We start from the raw sequence: 24,078 nt of genomic DNA, 5'->3' as shown, positions 1-24,078 counted from the left end.
GGCGCCCCGGGCAGCCCCCCCGAATCCCCGCTTCCCGTGATCCCCGGAGCCGCCCGAGAGCGTGCCGGTACCCCCGCGCCTCCTCCCTCCCCCCGGGAACCGGTACCGAGCAGCGATCGCGGCTGCCCCGGGATGGGAGCGGCACCATCCGCACCCCACGGACCCCCCCGGGTGTGCCCCCCCCCCCCCCACCCGGCACGGCGGCGGAGACCGAAATAAGGGGGGACCCCCAAAGGGCGGCCCCGGTAGCAGGAGTCGCGGTCTGGCAGCAGCAGGGTCCCCCCTGCCCGGGAGGGCACCGAGCCCCGCCCGGGGCACCCCCGGACACCCCAACCCTCCGGGGCTCATCCACACGACACAGGGACACCGAGCACCCACCTCCAACACTTTATTGTGGGGGACCCCGTGGGACGGAACCTCTGTCCCCCCAAAACATCCCAGGGCCACATCGCTCCCCCCAGGGCACGGTAAAGGATCCCAGAAGTTGAGTGATTCCCCTGCCCTGTCCTCTGTGGCTGCTCCATCCCCACAGCGGACGGGAGGGTCTGGAGATCCCATCCCGGGGTTTCAGGGCTCTCTGTGGCTCCAGGAATCGGTGCAGGAGCCAGAGCTGCAGCTCATGCTGGCCATGGAGGGGTCTCCAGCAGCTCGGTCCCCCCAGATCCCACACGCTGAAGGTTCCCCGGGTGAGGAGACCCCGGTGCTGCCGGGCTCAGCTCACGGCCCCCGGCTCCAGGCTCCCGTTGGCAGCTGCTCCCCGGGCCGGGGCGGAGCCCGTTCCCTCCGGCTGCTGCTCATCCCGGGGCCCCGGCTGGAACGGGAGGTGACTCTGCTGGGGACAGGACAGGGATGGGGTGTTGGCTGTGGTGGGACAGCCTGGGACAGTGTCGCTCCCACACGAATTGGCTGCTCCATCAGATGGGAGCACCAACAGACCGGGAGACATTTCCTCTGGGCTCCTGCTTGAAACCAACAGCTACAGCAAACTGGGGGTCTTCAGTCAGAGCCTGGGCTGTGCCCTCCCCACCCCAAAACATGGCTTTTACCCCAGGAGGCGTGACAGGGGGATGGGTGACATCACCTGTCCCTGTGGGGACACCCCACAGAAGCCCCTGGCTCCAGGCAGGACGACAGAGGCAAATTTCAGTTATTCCAGTGAAAAGACTCCAAGGAAGAAAGGAAAACTCCTGGCCTGGGAAACAACTCCCCTAAAAAACCCCAGCTGGGATGAAGACATTCCAACAGCAGGCAACCCCCTTGGCCAGACATCCCCCGTGTCCCAGACATTCCCAGGACAAGGGTGGTTCTGAGCCACCCACAGAGCCACCTCGGGGGCTGCCACCCCCACCCCGGCACTCCTAATGCCATCCAGACCCGGGGCACACCCGAGCTCTGGAGATGATGTGTGGCCTGGTGGAAAAGGGGGGGTCTCCTGCTGGGAAAAGCCCACCCCGGGGGGGGGGCAGTCCCACCCGGCCGTACCTGCGCAGGCCCCTCGGCCACAGGGAGCAGTGGGGCAGAGGAGCTGCCCCTGTCCGGCTCCTCCAGTGCCAGGATGTCGATGGGAGCCTCGGCCATGTCCCGCAGGGACGGATCGAGGGTCACAGAAGGGTCAAAGAGCAGAGGGGATGGGGGGCACTGCATCCCATCACCCACCACGTCCAGGTCCTGGCAGGGGAAACAGCAGAGCGGCTCATCAGGAGGGGTCTGAGGAGACTCCAGTCCTCTGGAGCAGCAGGAAAGGGAGGAGAAAGGCTGGGAGGAGGAGGAGGAGTGGGCACCATGCCAGTGGGACACCTGGCCATCAGGCAGGAACACACCCCAGGAACCCCCTACTCCTCCTGGAATGCCATGATCCCAGCTGGCACTGCTGAGGACAAGGTGTGGGACACCTGGAGCCCAGCATGACGTGCTGTCCCCAAAGTGTCCCTCCAGCACCTGGAATGGCTTTGACAGGGTCCAATCACACCCTTCTGGGGACCCCTGGAGCAATCCCTGCTCTCCAGGACATCACACACATTCCAGGGGACACCTGGAGCAATCCCTGCTCTCCAGGACATCACACACATTCCAGGGGACACCTGGAGCAATCCCTGCTCTCCAGGACATCACACACATTCCAGGCGACACCTGGAACATCCCCACCCTCTCCTAGGATGTCACACCTCCTCCGTTTGCCCTGACACCACAGATGGGGATGGACAGGCTCTGAGGACTCCTCCATCTGCCCTCCCTGCCGAGGAGAGAGGCTGGGATTCAGGAGAGGCTGGGATTTGTTTTGGCTCCAAAGGGGGTTTGACACGAGGGCGAGATTCCTGTGACTCACGAGTGGCGCTTCCCCAGCCTGGCACGACGTGAGACACAACACAGATGCCCCCGGCAGCTTCCGTGAACCCACAGCGCTCCAGAGGGAGCTCAGAACCCTCTCAAGGGACAGGATGAGGGAAACAATCCCATTTTTCCTTTCTAACCCAAAAAATCTACCTCCTGTTTGCACAGGAAGGGGCTGGGATCTGATCTGAGCTCCCTCCCAGCCTGACCCCGCCTTGCTCTCCTGGCTCCTGCTGCTGGAATCCCTCCTCCATCACCAAACCCCAAAGCAATTCCCAGCTTTGCCTCCAACAGCACTGCTCGGCAATCTCAGGAGCATCCAAACACTCAGGGACGCCTCCCTCACACCAGCAGCTCCCATGGATCCCCGGCCTTTGGTCTGGCCTCAGTGCATTCCTCAGGCTTTCAAGCGTGTTGGCTGAAATGCAGGATGATGATGCCACAATAATCTGGGGATTAAAATCTTCCTGTTTTCCTCATGCGAGACAAAATGGGGGTGTGGGGGGAAAATCCTCTTTTGAAGAGGCCCCTCAAGGGATTGAAATGCACACAGCCATTCCAGAGGAGCAGCCACCAACCCTGCAACAGCTCCCAAACCTTCTGCATTCCTGCATTTCCACAGAATCCCAGCATGCTTTGGATTGGGAGGGAATGTAAAGATCATCCAGGTCCACCCCTGCCATGGGCAGGGACAATTTCCACTATCCCAGGTTGCTCCAAGCCCCGTCCAACCCAGCCCTGGACACTTCCAGGGACCCAGGGGCAGCCACAGCCTCTCTGGGCCCCCCAACCTTGCAGGAATTCCTTCCAAATATCCCATCTAGCCCTGACTCTGGCAGTGGGAAGCCATTCCCCCTTTTGTCCTAGCACTCCATCCCCTCTCCCAAGACCATTTCCAGCTCTCTACAGCCACTGGAAGGGGCTCTAAGGCATCCCTGGATCCTTCTCTTCTCCAGGCTGGACATCCCCAGCACTCCCAGCCTGGCTCCAGAGCTGTTCCAGCCCTCGGAACATCTCCGTGGCTCCAGCAGCTCTTCCTGTGCTGAGCTTCCCAGACTTGGATAGGAATTCCATTCCATCCAGCATTCCAGGTGAGCTCTCAGGTGGGCACAGGGGCAGATTTCCCACTTACATCGCTGAATTCCAAGGGCAAACTCTCTGTGGGCTGGAGCTCGGCTGCGCTCAGGTACAGATCCGTGGGAGCAGCTCCCAGCTCCTGGGGGACAGCCAGGACCTGCTCTGGGACGTACATCTGGGGGGGCAGGCGGAGGTGCAGGGGGCAGCACGGCTCCTCTGACAGGCTCACAGGCACGGGCTTGTTGCAGGGAACTTCCTCCGAGCCCTGGCATGGCTTGAACAGCGTCTGGTTTGTATCCTGGCAGATATCTGGCAAGAGGAGGTCAAGGAAAGCAGCAGAGGTACAGCCGGAGACACATCCAGAGGGATAAATGCTGAGAAACTCTCCCAATTCCCCCACAAACGGTGTTAAACCCACCCCAGTTTCTCCCAGATCAGGAATCCAGAGCCTAGAGCAGCACCCCAACTGCCCAGGGATGTGGGTGACATAATTTCCATGATGGAAAACTGGGACAACAGCCACAAACCCCCCGGTGGGGGCTGGGAGATGTGGCTGGATCCCTGGAAACCGCTCACAGATACTCAGCAGGATGTCACAAAGGCGCAGGATTAACTTTTGTTTGCAGACATCCATAGAAAACGATCAGCTCCAGCCCCACAGGCAGGGAGATCCCAGCACACACAATGCCTTTTCCACAGCCAGGAGTTTAGTTATGGTATTTCTATCTTCCCACTGCATTTTCCTTCCCAATGGAAAACCTGTTCCTGCCAGAGGTGTAAATGGGATTTCCTGCCTTTAATCCCAAACAGAAACTCTGCTTCAATTGCATCACACTTGTAGAGCGATCCAGGAGAGGAGCTACACATCAAAACCCAGCCTGCTCTGAACCCATCAACTTCCAACCCTTTCCTCCTCTTCCCACTCCTTCCTCCTCTTCCCACACCCATCCTCTTCTTCCAAGCCACATTCTGATCCCATCCTCCTCTTCTGATTCCATTCCTTCTTTTCCTCCTCTTTCAATCTCTTTCTTTTCTTCCCCTTCCTCTTTTTCAACCCCCATTCACTTCTTCCAGCCTCTTCTTCCAACCCCTTTCTCCTCTTCCTCCCACCTCTCTCCTCTTCCATCCCCTTCCAACCAGGATCATCCCAACTGCAATTTCCTCACACACACCACTGTGGGAGGGGGGAAAAGAATCCCAAACCCACATAAAACTGGGAAAAAACACCAAGTTTAAGCCAGTTTCTTAAGCTGTCCAGGTTTGGGATTCACCCTTTCCTCCTCTCCTCCCTACTCCAAGGATTTCTCAGGAATCCACTTCCCAGCAGGCTGTGGGGAGCCATAATCTGGGCTGGCAGCAATGTCAGAGCCCAGCCCAACAGAGAAGGACCTGGGACACCCAAGGGAAGATGTGGTGAGGGAACAGGGGGTGGGAAAGGCAGATTTTCATCTCCTGGAGCAACTCCCAGCTCCAGCACCGACCTTACTGGTAGCCAAAAGCACAGACTGCCAAGAGGACAAAAATCCCAGGCTCCATCTGGAGCCTCCCAGCTTTTCCCCATCCCTTTAGTGCCCTGTCACAAACAATCCAGCTCCTGGAAGCAAACAGAGCCCAAGAGCCTCCCGAAAAGCCGCAGATGTTATCAGATGTTATCAGCTGCCCGAGGAAAAGCTTGTTTTTGTCAGAGAGAGTCAGCTGAGAGCTCCCGCCAGACCCAGCTCTTCCCCTCCCTCCCGGGAGCGCCAGCTGCCAACAGCAGCTTCTCCGGCTGTTTTATGGGATTTCTCCTGTCTTTATTTTGAGGGCTGTGGTGGTTAGAGAGAAACAAAGGCAGCTTCCAGCTCCTGCTCCCTGCACAGGGCTGGGGGAGTCTGATAACTCCACGGACAAAACAAACCCAGGGGCTCTCAGAAATCCAGAATCTCACAAGGAATCTGACAGCTCCTCAAGACCCAAGAGCTCCCAAAAACTCAAAATCTCCTGCAGACCCAGGAGCTCCCACAGACCCAGGAATTCCCACAGACCCAGGAACTCAGATAAACCCAAGAGCTCACACAAACCCAGCACCTCCCACAGATCCAGAAACTCCTCCTCACCCAGCCCTGGGACCCAGCACCAGATCTTGTCCCGACTCACCCCACTGCTCCCTCCTGCAGCTCCAGCCTGATCCAAACCTGGACACGTTCACTCACTCCCACCCCCAAGAGAGTGGATGGAGCAGATGCACCCAGGGCAATGCTGGGGTCCATGATCCCATACTGGGATCATCCCTGAGCTGGGGGATCCATGATCCCATACTGGGGATCATCCCTGAACTGGGGGATCTGTGATCCCATACTGGGATCATCCCTGAGCTGGGGGATCCATGATCCCATACTGGGATCATCCCTGAGCTGGGGGATCTGTGATCCCATACTGGGATCATCCCTGAGCTGGGGGATCCATGATCCCATACTGGGGATCATCCCTGAGCTGGGGGATCTGTGATCCCATACTGGGATCATCCCTGAGCTGGGGGATCCATGATCCCATACTGGGATCATCCCTGAGCTGGGGGATCTGTGATCCCATACTGGGGATCATCCCTGAGCTGAGGGATCCATGATCCCATACTGGGGATCATCCCTGAGCTGGGGGATCTGTGATCCCATACTGGGATCATCCCTGAGCTGGGGGATCCATGATCCCATACTGGGGATCATCCCTGAGCTGGGGGATCTGTGATCCCATACTGGGATCATCCCTGAGCTGGGGGATCTGTGATCCCATACTGGGGATCATCCCTGAGCTGGGGGATCCATGATCCCATACTGGGATCATCCCTGAGCTGGGGGATCTGTGATCCCATACTGGGGATCATCCCTGAGCTGGGGGATCTGTGATCCCATACTGGGGATCATCCCTGAGCTGGGGGATCTGTGATCCCATACTGGGGATCATCCCTGAGCTGGGGGATCTGTGATCCCATACTGGGATCATCCCTGAGCTGGGGGATCCCAGTGGAACTTTCATTGCCAGCTCTCCAATAGCTGAGGCTGATTTGGGAGGTGGAACAGCTCAAGGCTTTTCACACACACACACACGAGAACCTTTTGAAGGGTCACAGAGACCGAGCTGGCCCATAGCAGCTCCAAAAGGGCTCAGAACCACCCCTCCAGATCCTCCAAAAATCCCCAAGGCCGTGCTCTGGTGTACGTGTCCTCAGGTGGGGACTAGGCTCTGCTCCCAGGGAACAAGGGACAGGACAAGAAGGAAGAGCTTCAAGCTTTGTCAGGGGAGGTTCAGGAATTTCTGAACTCATCAGGAGGAATTTCTTCCATGGAAAGGGTGCTCAGACACTGGAAGGGCAGCTCAGGGAGGCGGTGGAATCCCCATCCCTGGAGGGAATCCATGCACATCCCTCACAGGTTTCTCTGCTTCCAGGTGAAGTGTTCACCCTGTTTGGATGCTGTGGACACAGCAGAGCCACCCCTGGGACCAGCCCAGCCCTTTGTTGCTCCCACACGAATTGGCAGTTCCACGGGACGGGAGCACCAACAGACAGGGAGACGTTTCCTCTGGGCTCCTGCTTGAAACCAACGGCTACAGCAAACCGATGGCCTTGATTCAGGGCCAGAGAGGGGAAAAGAGGCACAGCCACGGGGCAAACTGCTGGCAAACACTGAGGAGGAGTGCCAGGATGAAAGGATACGTGTGAGGCAGTGCCGGGTCATCGGGAGGGACGGGTTGGAGCATCGGACATCATCAACAAAGGCCAAGCAGCGCTGGCTGGAGCGGGTGGTGTGTGCCTGAAATCACGGAATGGTTTGGGGTAAGAGAGACTGGAAAGCTCCTTAAGCTCCTGCTCCCATGGGCAGGGACACCTTCCACTAGCCCAGGCTGCTCCCAAGCCCCATCCAGCCTGGCCTTGGGCACTTCCAGGGCTGGGGCGGCCACAGCTTCTCTGGGCACCCTGTGCCAGGGCCTGCCCACCCTCACACGGGGGAATTTGTTCCCAATATCCCACCCAAACCTCTCATCTCTTAGTTTAAAACCATTCCCTCTTGTCCTGTCACTGCCTGCTTATTTAAAACTCTCTCTCGCTCTTTTTATAGTTTCCTTTAGGCAATGGAATGGACTCAGACCCAGGAGCTCCCACAGACCACAGAGCTCCCAAAAACCTGAGAGCCTTGACAAACCCACAAGCTTCCACAACCCATGAGCTCCTAAAGACCCAGGAGCTCCCAAAAATCCTCAAGCTTCCAAACACCCTGAGCTCCCTTTTCTCCAGGCTGAGCCCCCCCAGCTCCCTCATCTCCTCAGGAGTTTTCCAGACCTTTCCTGTGCTCCAGTCCCTTCCCCAGCTCCATTCCCTTCTCTGGACTCAACCCTCAATGTCTTTCTTGCTGCAAGGAGCCCAATCCTGACCCCAGCATCCGAGGTGTGGTCAGCAAGAGCTCCCACAGAGCCGAGAGCTCCTGCAGACACACAAGCTATCATCACAGATCCAGGAGCTCCCATAAACCCAAGAGCTCCCACGAGCCTCAACAAACCCAGGAGCTTCTCCAAACGCAGGAGGGTGTCAGCCAGGGCTGTCCCTGCAGGAAGGGTGTTACATCTGCCAGGGGAAGACACAAGAGACCCATCCAGGATGTCCCCACGGACCTGCTGGGCCGCACCATCGGTGGCCAGGACCCTTCTCTCGCGGAGCTGCCGGTGCAGCAGAGCCTCCACCCCGTAGCGCTGCCGGTAACGCCGCAGGCACTTGAGCCGCTTCAGATTCTCCCTCTCCTTGGCCATCAGCCCCTCTGGCCCTGTCAGGAGGCTGCTTCCTGCAGGAATAAAGGAAGAGTCAAGAATCTCCACCCACCTGCCCGGTTTTTTTTGGCATCAAGGGGCCAGATCAGCCATCAAGGGCTCTGAGGGCTCCATCCACTGGACCAACAGAAGAGCAGCTTTGGCAGTGCAGGCTCCATCCCAAAATTTATCCTGACCTCTTCACACGCACCAGGAACACTTGGGCCCACAGAGTATTTTTAAAACCTCCTTTAAATTCAGCCACTCCCGTCCATTGTGATTTCAGCAGCAGAATAGAAACTTGTCAAATTCCAGGTCACTCCTGTGCGAGTTCTGGAAGCTTCCCGCCAGCATTCCTGGTGTAATTACAGGGCAGTGCTCAGGATCTGCTTTTCTCTGACTCGTTTGCTAAAAAGAGTTCTGCAAAATTGGTATGTACGAAACTCCTGGTTATTTTTACTCGAGCCTGAGCTGAATTATGGCGTTTTCCAGGATGAGCTATTAAAGGATGACGCTGGAAAAAAAAGAGTCCTTTGCTCTGCAATACTTGGGATCAGTTACACAACTCGGTTTTGCCTCTGTTGAACTGGGAATTCCTGCTTCCAAGAGCATATTCTGCACAGGGAGAATGCCAGCAGAGGCAGAGGGAAAGCTGCATCCCTGCTAAAGAGGAATAAACCAGTACAGCAGCACTGGTGTTACTGGAATCAACTCCTGTCCACACACCAAGGGCCTTAAGGATGAATATTTTTTGTTCGTAAAAGCAAAAAAACAGGAAATCCCAGTACAAAATAAGCACTTTTGTCTCAGAATTAACATTATAGCTCATTTCCTGCCAACACTGCAAGCTCTGAAGAGCAAAAGAAATGCACTGGAACTTCAGCGATACGGATCTCTGGGCACAGGACCAGCACAGAATCACGGAATCACTCTGGAAGAGCTCTCCAGGATCAGAGTCCAACCTGTGACTGATCCTACCTTGTCAACCAGACCAGAGCACTGAGTGCAATGTCCAGCTGTTCCTTGAACACCTCCAGGGACGGGGATTCCAGCACGTCCCTGGGCAGTTCCAATGCCTGACAACCTTTTCCATAGAGAAATGTCCAGCCCAAACCTCCCCTGGCACAGTTTGAGGTCATTCCCTCTTGTCTCACTGTCCGTGGGAGCAGATCCTGATCCCCACCTGGCTGCACCCTCCCATCAGGGAGTTACAGAGAGTGAGATGGTCCCACCTGAGATCCCTTTTCTCCAGGCTCAGCCCCTCCCCAGCTCCCTCAGCTCTCCAGAACCTTCTCCTTGTGCACCAGCCACTTCCCCAGCCCCTTAAACACCTCCTCTGAGTGTGGAAACCTCCCCTTACCCTGCTCTGAAATCTGCCTCTAGAAAGGCCCAAACCTCCCCATTTTAGCAGATTTCAGTGCACACCCTCGGGCAGGAGCTCTGAGCTCACCGATGGCCTCATGCTCTCCCTTCCTGCTGTGCAGGAAGCGGCGCTTCTTCTCCTTCAGCAGGTGCTGGAGCCGCTTGAACTGGTCGATGTAGAGGGACTGGAGCCGGATCAGCTTCTCCCGCATGATCAGAGCCACCTCCTCAGCCGTGTACACACCAGCATGCCTGCAAAACCCACACAACAGGGGCTGTTTGGGAGGGACCCTCACGACTAAACCCCCCCAAAGGGTGTGGGGGCCCCTCAGGGCTGATCCCTGAAGGGATCCCGTGGGGTTTTTTGCCACTGAAGAGCCTGGGGGTCTCTCAGGAATGAACCCCCAAAGGGTGTGGAGGTCTCTCAAGGCTGAACCCCTAAAGGTGTGGGGATCCCTCAGGGCTTATCCCCCTCAGGATGTGGGGGTCCCTCAGGGCTTATCCCCCTCAGGATGTGGGGGTCCCTCAGGGCTTATCCCCCTCAGGATGTGGGGATCCCTCAGGGCTTATCCCCCTCAGGATGTGGGGATCCCTCAGGGCTTATCCCCCTCATGATGTGGGGATCCCTCAGGGCTTATCCCCCTCAGGGTGTGGGGATCCCTCAGGGCTTATCCCCCTCAGGATGTGGGGATCCCTCAGGGCTTATCCCCCTCATGATGTGGGGGTCCCTTGGGGTTTATCCCCCTCAGGATGTGGGGATCCCTCAGGGCTTATCCCCCTCAGGATGTGGGGATCCCTCAGGGCTTATCCCTCTCAGGATGTGGGGATCCCTCAGGGCTTATCCCCCTCAGGGAGTGGGGGGTCCCTTGGGGTTTATCCCCCTCAGGGTGTGGGGATCCCTCGGGGTAGTTGCCACAAAAGGTGTGGAGGTCCTCCAGGGCTAGACCCCACATGACATGGAGGGGTCCCATGGGCTGTTCTCCTGAAGGGTGTGGGGGTCCCTCAAGGCTGAACCCCCAAAGCCTGGGGAAGCCTCTCGGGATAATTCTTCCAAAGGGTTTGGGGGTGCCTCAGAGCTGATGCCCCAAAGGATTTGGGAGACTCTCAAGGTTTGATTCTCTGAATCTGTGGGGCTCTCTCAAGATTATTATTATGTGAAGGTCCCTCTGGGCTGTTCCCCCCCACAAACAACACTGATGTTATTGGGAACACTCTGGGTTACACCATCAACAAATGATGAGCTGAAATACTCAGTTTCAGGCTTTTTTGAAGAGATGGGAGCACCCAGAGAAGCTGCTGTGTGATCCATTACACTCTGGAAGAGGATCAGCAGCAAGTGCTTGCCAGAAAACCCCAGCTCCAGGACCTGAGAGTATCCACAGCCAACAAACCACGTGGGCACAAATCCATGAAAAACCCCAGATATCGTCATGTTTTTAACACAACCACTGTGCCCAGGGCCACAGGCAAGCCCAGAACATGGAATGTGTGTGTGGCAGTCAGCAGCCACCATGGAATCCCAGAGGCTGGAAAAGCTTTCCTGGGATAGGGACTGCACCACCTTCCTGGGCAGTTCCAATGCTTGACAACTCTTTCCACGAAGAAGTTCCTCCTGATGTCCAACCTGAACCTCTCCTGGCACAGATTGAGGCTGTTTCCCCTTGTCCTGTCCCTTGTTTCCTGAGAGCAGAGCCTGACCCCCACTTGGCTGCAGCCTTTCCTCAGGGAGTTGTGGAGATCCAGAAGGTTCCCCCTGAGCCTTTTTTCCAGGCTGAAATGTAACCCAATGAGCCCCCCCAAAATGTAACATGGATTTAACTCCCCAACCTACTTGAGGGGATCCTCCTGGTCGCTGTCGATGCTGTCGGCCTCACTGTCAGGGTCCCCACGCCATGTCTGCTCCACGGTGACAGGGTCCTGCTCGCAGTCACTCCAGCTGTCCTCGTCTGCAAGACACGGCACCGAGAGTCACAGCACACTGTCCCACAGCCCAGCACGGCCAGGGACACTCTGGAGCTCAGCCCCATGGAGCTGAGCCGGCTCTGCCTCACGCCAAGAGGCAATTCTCCACCCCAAAACTCTGAGTGAGGGACATGGAGCAGGAAACAACAGGAAACCTCCCAGCTTGGAACAGCCAGAACACACTGGGAATGATGCTTCAGCCTTCCCATTAACCACGGAATTCCAGTGGTGCTATTTAGCAGCCCTACTAACACTTCCATGCTAAAGCTGCAGGATTTGGGTCTGGTGGTGTGATTTCTCTGCAGGTGAGACACACCAGGCTTCACAAAACCCCAGCTTTCACTCCCAGACCACGGGGTCTTTTTCCCACTGGACTGAAGGGATATTGCTGCCTTTGGGTTTGATGCCTTGGAGTGGCTGCCTGGAGCAGAGGCTAGACAAGGTTAAGAGAATAAAGTGGGTATTTATTAAAGGCCTTCAATAGATACAACTTGGGCTGTCAAAACTCTCCCAGAGGCTACACCCAGGATGGATGCTGGGCACGAGTTTTTCACACAGATCTAACTTTGGTCCATTTACATCTCAAGGGTTAATCCTCCAATTAAAACTCCAAGTAATGAAGTCACATTCCCCCAGTTCACTCCCCACCAATTCACTTTTGTTTACACTTTTTGGGGCCCGAGGCTGGAGGGTGTCCTTGAGTTTCAGGCCTAGAGGGATTGTTCTGTCCATCCCAAATGTGAACACAGCAGCGAACGCTTCACATAGGAGTTTATTTAGAGTTATGCACTAATGCAGTCCAGGGATTGAAAAATATAAATGCTGAAATCCTAAGGCATCAGGTCCAAGCCTTACCCAGGATGCGGCTGGCCTCGCTCCGGCTGCTCTCCGTGCTCTGGGAGCCCAGCTCAGCGCGGGCGTAGGAGCTCAGCTGGCACAGGAGGGTCTCACCCACGGGCCCGGGGTTGGATTTCTTCAGCTGAGCCTGGAGCGCCAGCGCGTTCCGTCGGGCGTGTTCCGCACAGAACGACGTGCTGCGGGACAAAGCACAGCCTCAGCACAACCCGCAGCCAGGAAAGGAACTGGACAATAATTTGGGTTGAAGAACATGAAGAAGAAAGAAGAAGGGATAAGAGACAACACCCTAAATCCTCCATCTTGTCTTCTTTCTTTTCTTCTGCTTTCTAAACTAACTTTTTCACCCAGTGAATTAAGAAAGCTCTCTAATCTACACACACTTTTAGCTTTTTGTATCTAACTTTAACAGTTGTTTTCATGTCTCACCATGAAAACACGTTCATGAATTTCATATTATATGAAATTCAGTGTTTTTCTGCATCTTAGAGTTAAGTATCAGAAACAAGGGCACACACTCTGTATGCCAGACTCCAACACTTAACCAGGCAGTGACAGAAATCAGCACAGGGTCCTTTACAGGCAGCATCAGTGTCGCTTTTCCAGCCTCCTCAGGGTTGCTCTGACATTCCCATCAGAGCCTGCAGAGCCAGAGCTTCCCCTGGGCAGTGCCCTGAGCTGGGAGGGCTCTGCAGGGCAGAGCTGAGCCCCCAGGGCTGGGCTGGGTTTGGGCAGTGCTGGCAGTTCTTCTTTCAGGAAGAACCTAAAAGCTGATCTGAGCTCCCTCCCAGCCTGACCCCGCCTTGCTCTCCTGGCTCCTGCTGCTGGAATCCCTCCTCCATCACCAAACCCCAAAGCAATTCCCAGCTTTGCCTCCAACAGCACTGCTCGGCAATCTCAGGAGCATCCAAACACTCAGGGACGCCTCCCTCACACCAGCAGCTCCCATGGATCCCCGGCCTTTGGTCTGGCCTCAGTGCATTCCTCAGGCTTTCAAGCGTGTTGGCTGAAATGCAGGATGATGATGCCACAATAATCTGGGGATTAAAATCTTCCTGTTTTCCTCATGCGAGACAAAATGGGGGTGTGGGGGGAAAATCCTCTTTTGAAGAGGCCCCTCAAGGGATTGAAATGCACACAGCCATTCCAGAGGAGCAGCCACCAACCCTGCAACAGCTCCCAAACCTTCTGCATTCCTGCATTTCCACAGAATCCCAGCATGCTTTGGATTGGGAGGGAATGTAAAGATCATCCAGGTCCACCCCTGCCATGGGCAGGGACAATTTCCACTATCCCAGGTTGCTCCAAGCCCCGTCCAACCCAGCCCTGGACACTTCCAGGGACCCAGGGGCAGCCACAGCCTCTCTGGGCAACCTGTGCAAGGGCCTCCCCAACCTCACAGGGAGAAATTTATTCCAAATATCCCATCTAACCCTGCCTCTGGCAGTGGGAAGCCATTCCCTCTTGTCCTGGCACTCCACCCGTTGTAAATAGCTTATCCAACTTCCTGCAACCCCTTCAAGCACTTTTAGGTCACAATTAGGTCAAATCTGAGCTTCTCTTCTCCAGGATAATTCTAATTCTCTCAGCTTTTCCTTCTAGGAGAGCTGTTCCATGCCTTTGCTCATCTTGGTGCCTCTCTGAACTCACTCCAACTGCTCCATGTTTTTCCTGTGCTGGGGGCAGGGCTGGAAGCAGCTCTGGATGCAAGGTTTCACCTGAGCAGGGCAGAAGGGAATTGGCCAAGGCAAAAGATTCCTGGCACCTGGAATCTCTCATAGGGAGCTGGATGCAGGTCCAGCCTGGGAATGCTGAGAGCCCACCCACCAGTGGGAGCATCACCTCAGGCAGCAGGGAGTGAGAAGAGCTTTCAGTTAAAGCCAGTGAGGTGGGTGAGTTTCTGAGCTCTTCTGCTTCTAAACGTTCTCACTGGACTCTGCCTTCCCCACATTTTATGGCACAGGGACCAGTGTGGAGACAATCCCTGTCCACATCCCAGTAAATCCCTGAAAGCAACGCTCCTGTGAGGAATCTGTGCTCTGTCAACCACAATTCTTCCATCCCTTCCATCCCCAACACTCCAGCATTTTAACAGCCTGAGGGAAGCAGCAGCACAAGCAGGTCAAAGCTCCACAGGGATGTGAGTGGCTGCTCTGGGGATTATCCCCTGGCACAGGCAGTGGGATGTGCTGGGATGAGGGAGGGATCCAGTGCAGGGCCTGGAGCACTGCAGCCACCTTCTGCTGGGCCAGGGCACAGCTCACAGTCCCAAATTAACTCCATGGAGTCTTTCTCCAGCTTAAAAACATTTTGAAAAAATGAAGATGTTCTCAGAGGTAACCCAAATGCAGCAGCTGAAAGAGAAGAATCATGGAATATCCTGAAAGGGACCCACAAGGATCGCCAAGTCCATCTCCTGGCCTTGAACAGGACATCCCAAAATCCCACCATGTTCCTGGGTGCATTATCCAAACACTCCTTGGGCTCTGGCAGGGTTGTGGATGTGACCACTGCCCTGAGGAGCTGCTCAAGTGCTGAACTGGGAGAAGAACCTTTTCCCAAAATCCAGTATAAAACCTCCCTTGACACAGCTCCAGCTGTTCCTTCAACATGGAAGACAAAGAGAAAAACCTCCCCCTGCCTGTTTTAATTCCATAGTTTGGGACTGGAAAACCAGGAGGCAGAGCCACTCACCCATCCTTCTTCTCGGGCTTGGGAGCGGCGTTGGGACAACGCTTCCCGTTCTTTGTGGACACGTAGCTGCACTGTTTGAAGGGAGCATTCCTGTCCTCGAGGATGTGCTTGATGCAGAATTCCTGCCCTTCCAGGCGGGGCTGGGAGCAGGGCCGGGGGGCGAAGGCACAGCCCAAGGGCTCCTGCGGCCGTGGCACCGGGGTCAGGCGGCCTCGGCTCGTCGGCAACACGTGAATCCGGATCCTGTTCATACCCACGCTGCAGAAGGGATGCAGAGCAAGGAAAGGGAATGGAATAAAATGCTGATAAAATAAAAAGTAGCAGCGGGAAAGAAGTTGAATAAAAGCCTGACCCCTTCAGCAGAAAACGAGGCTTCTTCTATGGAGGTAATTCCCAATAATGTCCGAGGGAACTTTTAGCCCTGCAGAAATCTGTGGGGGATCCTCTTCTCCCAGTGCACCTCCAGTGCATCTCCTCGGTGTTCCCAGTGCCTATCGCCTCTATCCCGACGTATCCCGGTGACTCGTCCTGCCCCGCTACCGGTGTCCATCCACGCCTCCATACCGGCACATCCCCACTGACTATCCAGCCTCAGCCACCGTCTATCCCGGTCTTTTCTGGTGCCCATCCCGGTCCATCCCAGCCCTTCTCCCGGTGCCCATCCCGGTCTGTCCCGACCTCTATCCCGGTCCATCCCAGCCCCTCTCCCGGTGCCCATCCCGGTCCATCCCAGCCCCCCTCTCGGTGCCCATCCCGGTCCATCCCAGCCCCTCTCCCGGTGCCCATCCCGGTCTGTCCCGACCTCTATCCCGGTCCATCCCAGCCCCTCTCCCGGCGCCCCCCGCCCGCGCACGTGCTCTGCCGCCGCGCTCCCGCGCATGCGCCCTCCCGCCGCCCCTGCGCCGCCATTTTGTCTGCGGGCGGCGGGCGTGAGGGGCGCCCCTGAGGGGCTCCCAGTCAGCGCTGCCGGAGCGGAGAGCGGGAGGAAAGCCGCCTCCGGGACGGTTCAGGATGGAGGAGCCCTGGAGAAGCACTCGGGCGCCGCGATAAGGAGCAAACCGGGCCCCATTGCAAGCAAGCGCCGCCGCCGCCATCTTACCTCTCTGCCGCCGCGGCCTCCGCGCTGCCGCGCCGTGTGCCCGCCCCGCCACCTCACTGGCCCGCCCGCCAGCCAATCAGCGGCGAGCGTGGGGGCGTTCCCGCGCGCAACTGGCTGAGCCCGCAGTCACTCACGCTGGGAGCGACCACGCCCTCTTGAGGTCACGTGGGGGCAGCACGGCGGGAACGCGGCACGTGGGCGCGGCGGGAGCGGGGCGGGTTCCCGGGCCAGGACCGGGGGCAGGGGAAGGGCGAGGGCTCCGGGCCAGGACACCGCGGGGAGGGGGCCCTGGAACCCGACCCGGAGTGGGGGGGTCCCGGAACAGGGCACTTGAGGTGGGGGCGAGTCCCGGGGATTGGAGGGATAGAATTCCCGGCCCCGAAACCCGGAGGAAGAGAGCCGGTACTGGGCGGGGGCTTTGGCTCTGGGTGAGGAGACGCTCGAGGTAGGGCCGGCTTCGTCCCAGGGCACCACCATGAGCCCCCCTAGCATCACTCGGTCCCCTCCCGGTTTTGAGGCAGACACGAACCGACACTGCTCCCCACAGGGAAGGGCAGAGCCTCGACATCCCGGGAAGAGCTGCCTCCAAGAGGGGCTCCAGAAGGAAAGGGAAACAAGGGATGGGCCTTGCCCAGAACCTGAAATCTACGAATTGGTCCCAAAACTGGACCAAATCTGTCCCCACATCCTTGGAGGAGGTTTGGCAGCAGCAATTCCTCCCAAAAACAAGCTCGACGTGGAACAAGAGTTTCCCAAAACCATCCAGAGACCACCCATTTATTGAAGGTCAGAAAAGTCAAGCCTAAGAAGAAAGGAAATAGGGCCTTCCCAAATATTCAACCCAAACCATGGCAGGTTTGCCCAGTCAGGCACTGGGCTGAGGTTCCAGAAGCTGCTTCCAGCTAAGCTGGGAACAGCCAAGTGCCAATGTGATTCCCTAAAGAGCTGCCCTGGGCATGGTGCCTACAGGACCAGCCTGGAACTTTCTCATCCCACATCCCACTGGCAACGTGTCCCCTCAAGATCCCCCACGCTCCAAGGGTTTCCAGCGGAAATCCCAGGATCTGCAGGAGCAAGGAATGGAGACCAGATCCCAAACCAGAACAGGTGCAGGGGCAAGAAAACAGGACCCATGTGAGGGAGAACAGCTCCCATCACCTGGGATTCCCTCAGCCCCCCAAATCCCTCCATCCCCCCAAAACCTCTTGAACATCAACATCTCGAGTGGTACCTCCCCAAAAGCCCCCCGGGATCTTCCACAGCCCCTCGGAATTAAAAGGAACCAAACCACTAAGATATAAGTTAATGCTTAAATTATTTGTAAAACATCTTAAATTTTCTGTGACATATTTTAAATATCCCCCATGTTCCCCAGAGGGGGGGTCAAAGCCCAACACTAACTGGGAGCCTATGGGGGAAAGGGAGGAATAGAGAAAGGGTTCCTTATCCTTTCACAGCTTTAACAACTAAATATCAATAATAAAAGTTATATTATAATAAAATAAGTTCTTCGTGAGGCAGTGGAGATCAAAAAGCCCTTAGAAAAGCCCCGCAGGTTTGGGCTTGGGCTCTGGACTCAGTAGTAAAAATGGGGTTATTTGGGGAGGGGAGGCAGCGGGGGAGGCGGTTCCGAGGGCAGGGGGGGCGGTCGGGGCTTGTCCGTGTTGGTGGCAGCTCTGGAGCTGCTGGAAGCCCGGGGGTTCAGGAGCTCGAACGAGTGGTGGAATTCGAAGGCGGGGGGCTGGGTGGGCTGCATGCCCTGCGCGCTCAGCAGCGAGTGCAGCATGTTCACCGTGTCCTGATAGTCACTGGCCTGGCTGACGTTGTGCCCGTTGGCCCCCGAAGGCCCCTTGTCCGATTTGTGGCCACTCCGGGCTTTGCTGGGCTGGGATAAATCCGAGCTGTGCCCAGGCAGGTGGGCAGCCCCAGGGAGGTGGGCGTATGGGAACGGCACTCCGGGGCCTTTGGAGACTTTGCCCACCTTGGGCTGGTGCTCGTGGGGCATGGCCGGGGGCTCCTCGGGCAGGGGTCTTTTGCGGGTAGGGGCGAGAGGCCCGTAGCCCTTGTGGGGGGTGGCAGCGGCACCGGCTTGGGCGCTGTGTTTGGAGTCCCCCGGGCGCTTGGCCGCGGTGCTGGGGCCGGCGCCGAGCTGGGCGTGCAAGTGTTTGTGCGAGTGGTGGTTGTGGTGGTGGTGGTGGTGGTTGGACGAGTGCCCCTTGTGCTTCTCTTTGTACTCCCGGCTCTTCCCGCCGCTCTCATCAGCGGAGCCGTGTCTGTCTCCGGGACCCGGCACCTTAATCCGCATCTTGATCTCCTCCTGCTTGGAGGGGATCGGCCTCTCCGCGCCTCCCGCCACCGCCGGGATCCTCATCTTGAGAGCCTTGTCACCCTTGTCGGCGCCGGGCGGGCGCTCGGGGTTCTCTGGCCCCGCGATGGGGATTTTCAGGACGATTGGGGAAGGGTTGCTGTCCTGCTGCCCTTCCCTCTCCCGCTGCTGCTGCACCAGGAGGTTCTGTGCGGCGTAGGCGTACTGGGAGCGCACGTTTGCTTCCATGTTTTCCAGCTGCCGCTTCTGTGCCGCCAGTTCCTCGGCGTGCTTGGCCCGGTATTCCTTGAGGGACACCTTGGCCGAGGGTGCGTTCTTGGTGCTCTGCTTGGGGTAGGCAGCACCATCCTGCTGCGGGTGCTCAGCAGCCGACGTGCTCTCGCTAGTCCTGTGGATATCCAGCTTGGCCGGGGGATGCCAGTGATCCGCCTGGGATGGATCCGCAGCGCTCGGCTCCCCGGGGGAGTCGGCTGCGGCGGGGAGCGCCGGCCCCGCTCCGGCGGTGGAGGATGTGGACATGCTCATGAGCCCAGCGATGTTCATGTCCGAGCTGTTGTTCCTGGAGATCATGTTGAGGATTGTCTGCTCTGACAGGCTCTCGTCGTCGCCGTGGTCGTCAGTCTTGGATTTCCTGGCTGCTTGAGAGGCCTGGAATTAAACAAATCGGCGTGTCTTTACTCGGGGTGTCGCTGGAGCTGGTTTAATCCAAGCAGCTCACCAGGACAGTGCAAGATCTTCTTTAAAGACAGATCCACTTTGCTTCCATCCCTCCCTCTGGGAAAATTCCCAACCCCTGGAAGCAGGGCTGCTAATGCAGCTGGAAAACCAAAGTTCTCTACAAGTTAATTCACAACAGACAAACCTGAGCACCACAAGCACCACAGCATCCCAATTCCACACACAACTCCCTCCCTTGCTGTCCTGCACTGTGATTCCCAAAGGAATCACAGCCCGTGTCCAAGGTCCTTACCCGCCAGTTCCGGATCCGTTTCAGTCGGCTGGGAGTTTTCTCGAGGATTTGCAGGAATTCATGAGTCAGTTCTACAGAGGAGACACAAACCCAGGCGGGAGGGTCAGAGCAGCCCCAGTCCATCAGTACAACCCCCTCATCTGACAGATGGAGCTACTGGTGGGATGGAGCTGTGCCAGGAGGGGAATTCTGACAACTGGAATCACTGACCCATTCAAACTCATTTCTCTGTGGTGCTACAGAAGCTGCTGCTGCCCTGGAAAACCTCAGCAAGCCCTGAACTCCTGGAGCCCGTGAGGTGGTGTTGGAACATCAGACCCAGGACTAGCGATGCCAAAATAATTTAAGAGCCTTTTTTTGCAGGGGAAAAAAACCTCGCTCCCAAACTTACCATCTAAGAGCTCCAGAGTTACAGTGCCATCAACGTATTCCCACCAGTGCTTCCCGTCCGTGGAGACTGGGATCTCCCAGTTGGACCACTTACAGGCCAGGTGGATACAGACGCAGGCCACAACGGGCGGGGTGTACTGCAGGCTGAAGGTGGTCAGGTGCAGGCTGACGTCACCGGGAGAGAAAACAAAAAGCCATCAACTCCCACGCCTGAGCTGCAGATCCACGCGGGACATGGGGGGAACGTGGCCCTCTGGACCTTCCCAGAACGACCCTCGGGCACAGCCAGCTCCATCCTGCTCCAGCACAGCGGGGCTTTGCGACCGCTTCGCTTGTTCGGGCCTGCTTTGCTACGGGGGATTTGGGTTTTCCACCACCAGATTTTGTTCACAGCTTTTATAGAGGTAATTTGGGAGCTTCTCTGAGAGGGAAAGTCACTGGGGACCTGCCAGCCCCACCTGTGCTCTGAGGAGAAACTCATCCCTGGCTTGCTACAGGGAATTTGGGTTCTCCTCCAAAGGAGGAAAATCAGTGCTGAGGTCACCTGCCAGCCTCTGCTCTGAGCAGAAACTCATCCTCGTTTTACTACAGGAAATTTGGAATCTCCTCCACCAATTTCCCTGTTTATCCCTGTTTTGATGCAGGAAATTTGGGATTCCCCTTCAAGGGAGGAAGTCACTGGGGACCAGCCCCACCTCTGCTCTTGAAGAGAAATTTGTACGGTTTTTTGCTCATCCCTGTTTCGCTACAGGGAAGTTGGGATTTCCTCAATCTCTGTTCATTCTTGGTTTGCTACAGGAAATTTGGGATCTCCTTCACTGGTTTCCTTGTTCATCCCTGTTTCGCTACAGGGAAGTTGGGATTTCCTTCACCAGTTTCCTTGTTCATCCCTGTTTTGCTACGGAAAATTTGGATGTCCAGGGACGAAAGTCAGTCCTGGGGTCACCTGCCAGCCCCACCTCTGCTCTGGGGAGAAACTTCCAAGCACAACTCCTGGATGGCATTCAAGGAGCAAACCTGCCTTTTTCAGCTTTAGCAAGGGTCTGGTCACTCCCAGGGGATTTTTAGGAAGACACTTTATGTTGTAGTCACTCAGGAGAACCTGAGCCAGGTAACCTATCAAGTATTTTTATTAATAAATTGATTTTCCACGTGGCCATGAGTGCTGGGAAGCGTGGGCAGCACCAGGACCAGGAGAACTGAGGGACTATGAGGATCCTACAGGAACACCAGAGCTTAAGGGAACACAGAAGCAAGTCCTGAGTGTGGGATTTGAATGTGGGTCCTGAATGGGCCCTTTGGGAATTCTGCCACCGAGCCCCCACACGGCACCATCTCCTCACCACCCCATTCAACATTTTTTCATCAGTAAAAAGTGGAGAGGCTGAAGTTTGGCATCTACAGCAAAAAATCCTCAAGTTTTGTGGACACTGGGTTTATCCAGAGAAGTCAAACCCAGGAAAATCAGAGCCTTGGCAGAGCAAACTCGAGGACAACAAAAAGCCCCAGAACGATGCCAGAATGAAACCAAAGGGAACACAAGGATAAATCCAGCTCATCCCAGAACTTGCTCTCTCAAGCAAAACTGAGGCTCTTCTTCACACTTTCTGCCTGGATTTCCCTCAATTACAGCCTTAACTCCTAATCCCACGGCTTTGAAATTCTTGCTGCAGGGATAAAACAGGTTTCAGGGCTTTGTTTACCCAAACATCACCAACACCACATTCCTCAGGCCGGAAATCCACGGGGCGCCCTTTGGAGCCTGAAACACCTTCAACAAACAGTGAAGGTGAGCAGGGAACACCTCCCAGGTGGAAAAGGGAAACCACATGCCCAGACATTCCCAGTCAGGGCTTGGAGGCGTCTCTAGCCCTGCAGCTTCACCTGGCACCTAAAACCACTTCTCCCTCCTTCATTTCCCAAAAACTCGGTGTTTTCCACGTCCACGATTTTGTCTTTTCCAATCATTAACTCCATGGTTTGTCTGAAGCTGATAATCCAGGAAATTAACTTCAAAAATAATCCCAACAAAAGTGCTGGCATCAGGCTGGCAGTGAAAATTTAGGGACAAACCAAATCAGAGAAAGAATCTGGGGCTGATTTTTCATTTCCAGAGAAAATTTAACAACAAAACAAGCCAAACTAAGAACTTAGGGCTTATTTTTCTTTCCAAGGGAAACTTAGGGGCAAAACAAAAAACTTGGGGTTGATTTTCTTCATTTATGCCCCAAATCAGCCTTTTTTAAGGTACAAACCATATTTATGGACAATTTCCACAGCACCTTATTGAGTGAAAACTCTCCAACACCCAGGAATAAGCAAGGAAAAATTTATATATTAATTTCCCCTCCATCTCTTTGGTTTGTTTGGTTTTTTTTTTTAAATTTCTCAACTAAATTCTCATCAAATAAGCAGTAAAGCTCCTGAGTATCCTATCTACCTTATTTTCCAGCTCATTTTACCCAGCAGCTGGCAGGAAAACTGGCTGGAACCCTTTCTTAAGGCTCTTCCTGCAGGATTCCCAGTTGCTTCCAGACTGAGCGATGCCCTTGGGGCCACAGGCAGCAGATAAATTATCAATCAATTATAAAATTATAGAATAATAACCTGTTTGTAGCCATGAAATATGAAGTTTGTGCCAAGTCCTTGCTGGCTGCAAGAAAAAAAAAAAAGGAAAAAAGCAGGTGTTATTTTCATATTATCATATTTTAGTGCAAGGACCATGGGCCACCCACAGATTGACCAGCAGGTCACAGCCACAAGGATTTAGGGAACTGCTGTTCACTGAGAGCTTTGTGTGGTTCAGAAGAGCCAGAACCATCTAAAACTGCTGCTGTTTTGAGAATCAGAGGGATGGATCAGCTCTCCTGGGAGGAAAAGCTGGGAGAATTGGGATTGTTCAGCCTGGAGAAGGCTCTGGGGTGACCCTGTTGTGGCCTTTCAGGTTCCAAGAGAGCTGAAGTGGGACTCTGGATGGGACCTGGAGTCAAGGGGGAATGGTTTTTCACCTGGAAAAGGTGAGATTAAGACGGGATATTCCTCCCTGTGAGGATGGCCCTGATTTTCCAGAGAAGCTGTGGCTGCCCCATCCCTAAAAGTGTCCCAGGCCAGGTTGGAACAACTTGGGCAAGTGGAAGTTGTCCTTTCCCTCCCAAACCAACTCATCCCAGGGTTCTGGGAAGCTCTGGAGCAATCCCAGCTGGACACTCCCCCTTATCTTCCTCCCAATTCCCTCTCACCTCGGACAAGCTGGGTGCACTTCACCACATGGGTGTGAGGATGGTCAATAGTGATCTCAAACCCTGCAAGGACACAGACAAAGGACCATCAGAACCAGCAGCACAGCCTTGGGTCCGTGTTTCCTGCACCCCTTCCCTCCTACAGCCCTGCTTGGAGCCAGGCAGGAATAGAGGAGCCCGTTTTTCCTGTATCCAGAAGCCTCAAGTTCTCCAGCTACAAACCCAGACGGTCTCTGGTGCTGCCAGACCTCCCAGCTTCTGAAAGGCCTCACTGGAAACAAAACAACTATTAAGGATTTTAAAAATAGCAGGACAAAGCCTCTTGAAGCAGCTGGGAGGAAGGCGAAGACAATGGCATCTGCTCCAAGGAATTTCTCTCACCCAAAAAGCTGAGAGGAAGCAGATTGTTTTCCCTTTGAATGGGCCTAAAGCATTGAGGACAACTGAGTTTAATCCTCGCTCCCGCTTCCTCCTCAGTTTGGGAGTTATGTTTGAAAGGGGAAAAAAGAATTCCAATTGGTCCATGTGCACAGCAGATCTGCAGAATGTTCTGGGAGAACTGGGATGTTTAAAAAGGCCTCTGGAGAACTGAGCAGTTGCAGAACTGGGCTTGGTTTAGCCACAGGCTTGTGGTCCATGACACCTCTGCCTCTACTGAAGGAGGGACACGGGGTGTCTGCTCTGAATCCAGTCAGGAATAACAAATCCTGCTCTTTTGGAGGGAAAATCTACCTACAAACTGCCTCTGAAACAGAACATTTGTTAGTGAACAGAACTTTTAACAGTACATTTGATAAAGAAACAGGGGACCAGCTCCACCAGCCACAGCCCTATGTGGAGACTCCTACTTCCAAAAACACCCAGAAACTGTTCCTGGTTTGTTGAGTTCTGGTGATTTTTCCCCCATTTAATTATTTGATTAAAATATTCACTTTTAACCCATTTTTTAAGACATCTCTCAGTACAAACTGCTTCCTGCAACAGAACTGGAGCATTA

At 55.4% G+C, this 24,078-nt stretch overlaps 2 protein-coding genes and 2 non-coding genes across 8 annotated transcripts in view; all 4 read right to left on the bottom strand.

Annotated features, from left to right (window-relative positions):
* Nucleotides 1-371: 371 nt before the first annotated feature.
* Nucleotides 372-16,249, bottom strand: KANSL2 (KAT8 regulatory NSL complex subunit 2). 5 transcript variants are annotated; one of them, XM_014260645.2, is made up of 11 exons: nucleotides 16,157-16,183; nucleotides 15,410-15,557; nucleotides 15,058-15,315; nucleotides 12,364-12,542; nucleotides 11,378-11,492; nucleotides 9,635-9,798; nucleotides 8,053-8,219; nucleotides 7,100-7,196; nucleotides 3,464-3,717; nucleotides 1,483-1,668; nucleotides 372-832 (listed from the first exon to the last, which is right to left on the bottom strand). In XM_014260645.2, the coding sequence occupies exons 3-11, from the start codon at nucleotides 15,306-15,308 to the stop codon at nucleotides 713-715; spliced, it is 1,533 nt and encodes a 510-aa protein (XP_014116120.1). In that variant the 5' UTR covers nucleotides 15,309-15,315; nucleotides 15,410-15,557; nucleotides 16,157-16,183; the 3' UTR covers nucleotides 372-712. The 5 variants fall into 5 exon arrangements, with proteins under 5 accessions (XP_014116120.1, XP_014116119.1, XP_014116121.1 ...); XM_014260644.2 differs by having other exon boundaries at nucleotides 15,410-15,613; nucleotides 16,157-16,174; XM_014260646.2 differs by lacking the exon at nucleotides 15,410-15,557 and having other exon boundaries at nucleotides 16,157-16,249.
* Nucleotides 883-1,010, bottom strand: LOC148182358 (small nucleolar RNA SNORA2/SNORA34 family). Its single transcript, XR_015774785.1, has one exon. It is a non-coding gene; the product is annotated as a small nucleolar RNA SNORA2/SNORA34 family (small nucleolar RNA).
* LOC148182357 (small nucleolar RNA SNORA2/SNORA34 family) lies at nucleotides 6,897-7,024 on the bottom strand. The gene has a single exon (XR_015774784.1). It is a non-coding gene; the product is annotated as a small nucleolar RNA SNORA2/SNORA34 family (small nucleolar RNA).
* Nucleotides 16,250-17,454: 1,205 nt separating the features above from the next.
* The window catches only part of CCNT1 (cyclin T1), a 9,556-nt gene continuing 2,932 nt past the window's right edge, over nucleotides 17,455-24,078 (bottom strand). The window contains exons 5-9 of the mRNA XM_005532045.3: nucleotides 23,082-23,144; nucleotides 22,450-22,495; nucleotides 19,844-20,007; nucleotides 19,453-19,523; nucleotides 17,455-19,130 (exon numbers count right to left, since the gene is read on the bottom strand). Coding sequence (XP_005532102.1) covers nucleotides 17,751-19,130; nucleotides 19,453-19,523; nucleotides 19,844-20,007; nucleotides 22,450-22,495; nucleotides 23,082-23,144 — 1,724 coding nt within the window. The 3' untranslated portion in view covers nucleotides 17,455-17,750. The remainder of the gene's footprint in view (nucleotides 19,131-19,452; nucleotides 19,524-19,843; nucleotides 20,008-22,449; nucleotides 22,496-23,081; nucleotides 23,145-24,078) is intronic.

The sequence above is a fragment of the Pseudopodoces humilis genome, chromosome 32, assembly GCF_049639895.1.
Source record: "Pseudopodoces humilis isolate 2021_Gansu_Grassland_sample_001 chromosome 32, ASM4963989v1, whole genome shotgun sequence".
In the NCBI taxonomy this organism is placed as follows: domain Eukaryota; kingdom Metazoa; phylum Chordata; class Aves; order Passeriformes; family Paridae; genus Pseudopodoces; species Pseudopodoces humilis.
Note: the sequence above shows the minus strand (reverse complement) of the source record. Positions and strands in the feature narration are given on the sequence as shown.

Coding starts and splice junctions, on each gene's coding strand:
- KANSL2 (XM_014260646.2), bottom strand. CDS start 15,308: ATGAACAGGATCCGGATTCACGTGTTGCCGACGAGCCGAGGCCGCCTG. Junction 9,799..11,377: donor GACCAGGAGGATCCCCTCAA/GTAGGTTGGGGA, acceptor TGGGTTTTGCAG/GCATGCTGGTGTGTACACGG. Junction 8,220..9,634: donor GGGAGAGCATGAGGCCATCG/GTGAGCTCAGAG, acceptor TTATTCCTGCAG/GAAGCAGCCTCCTGACAGGG.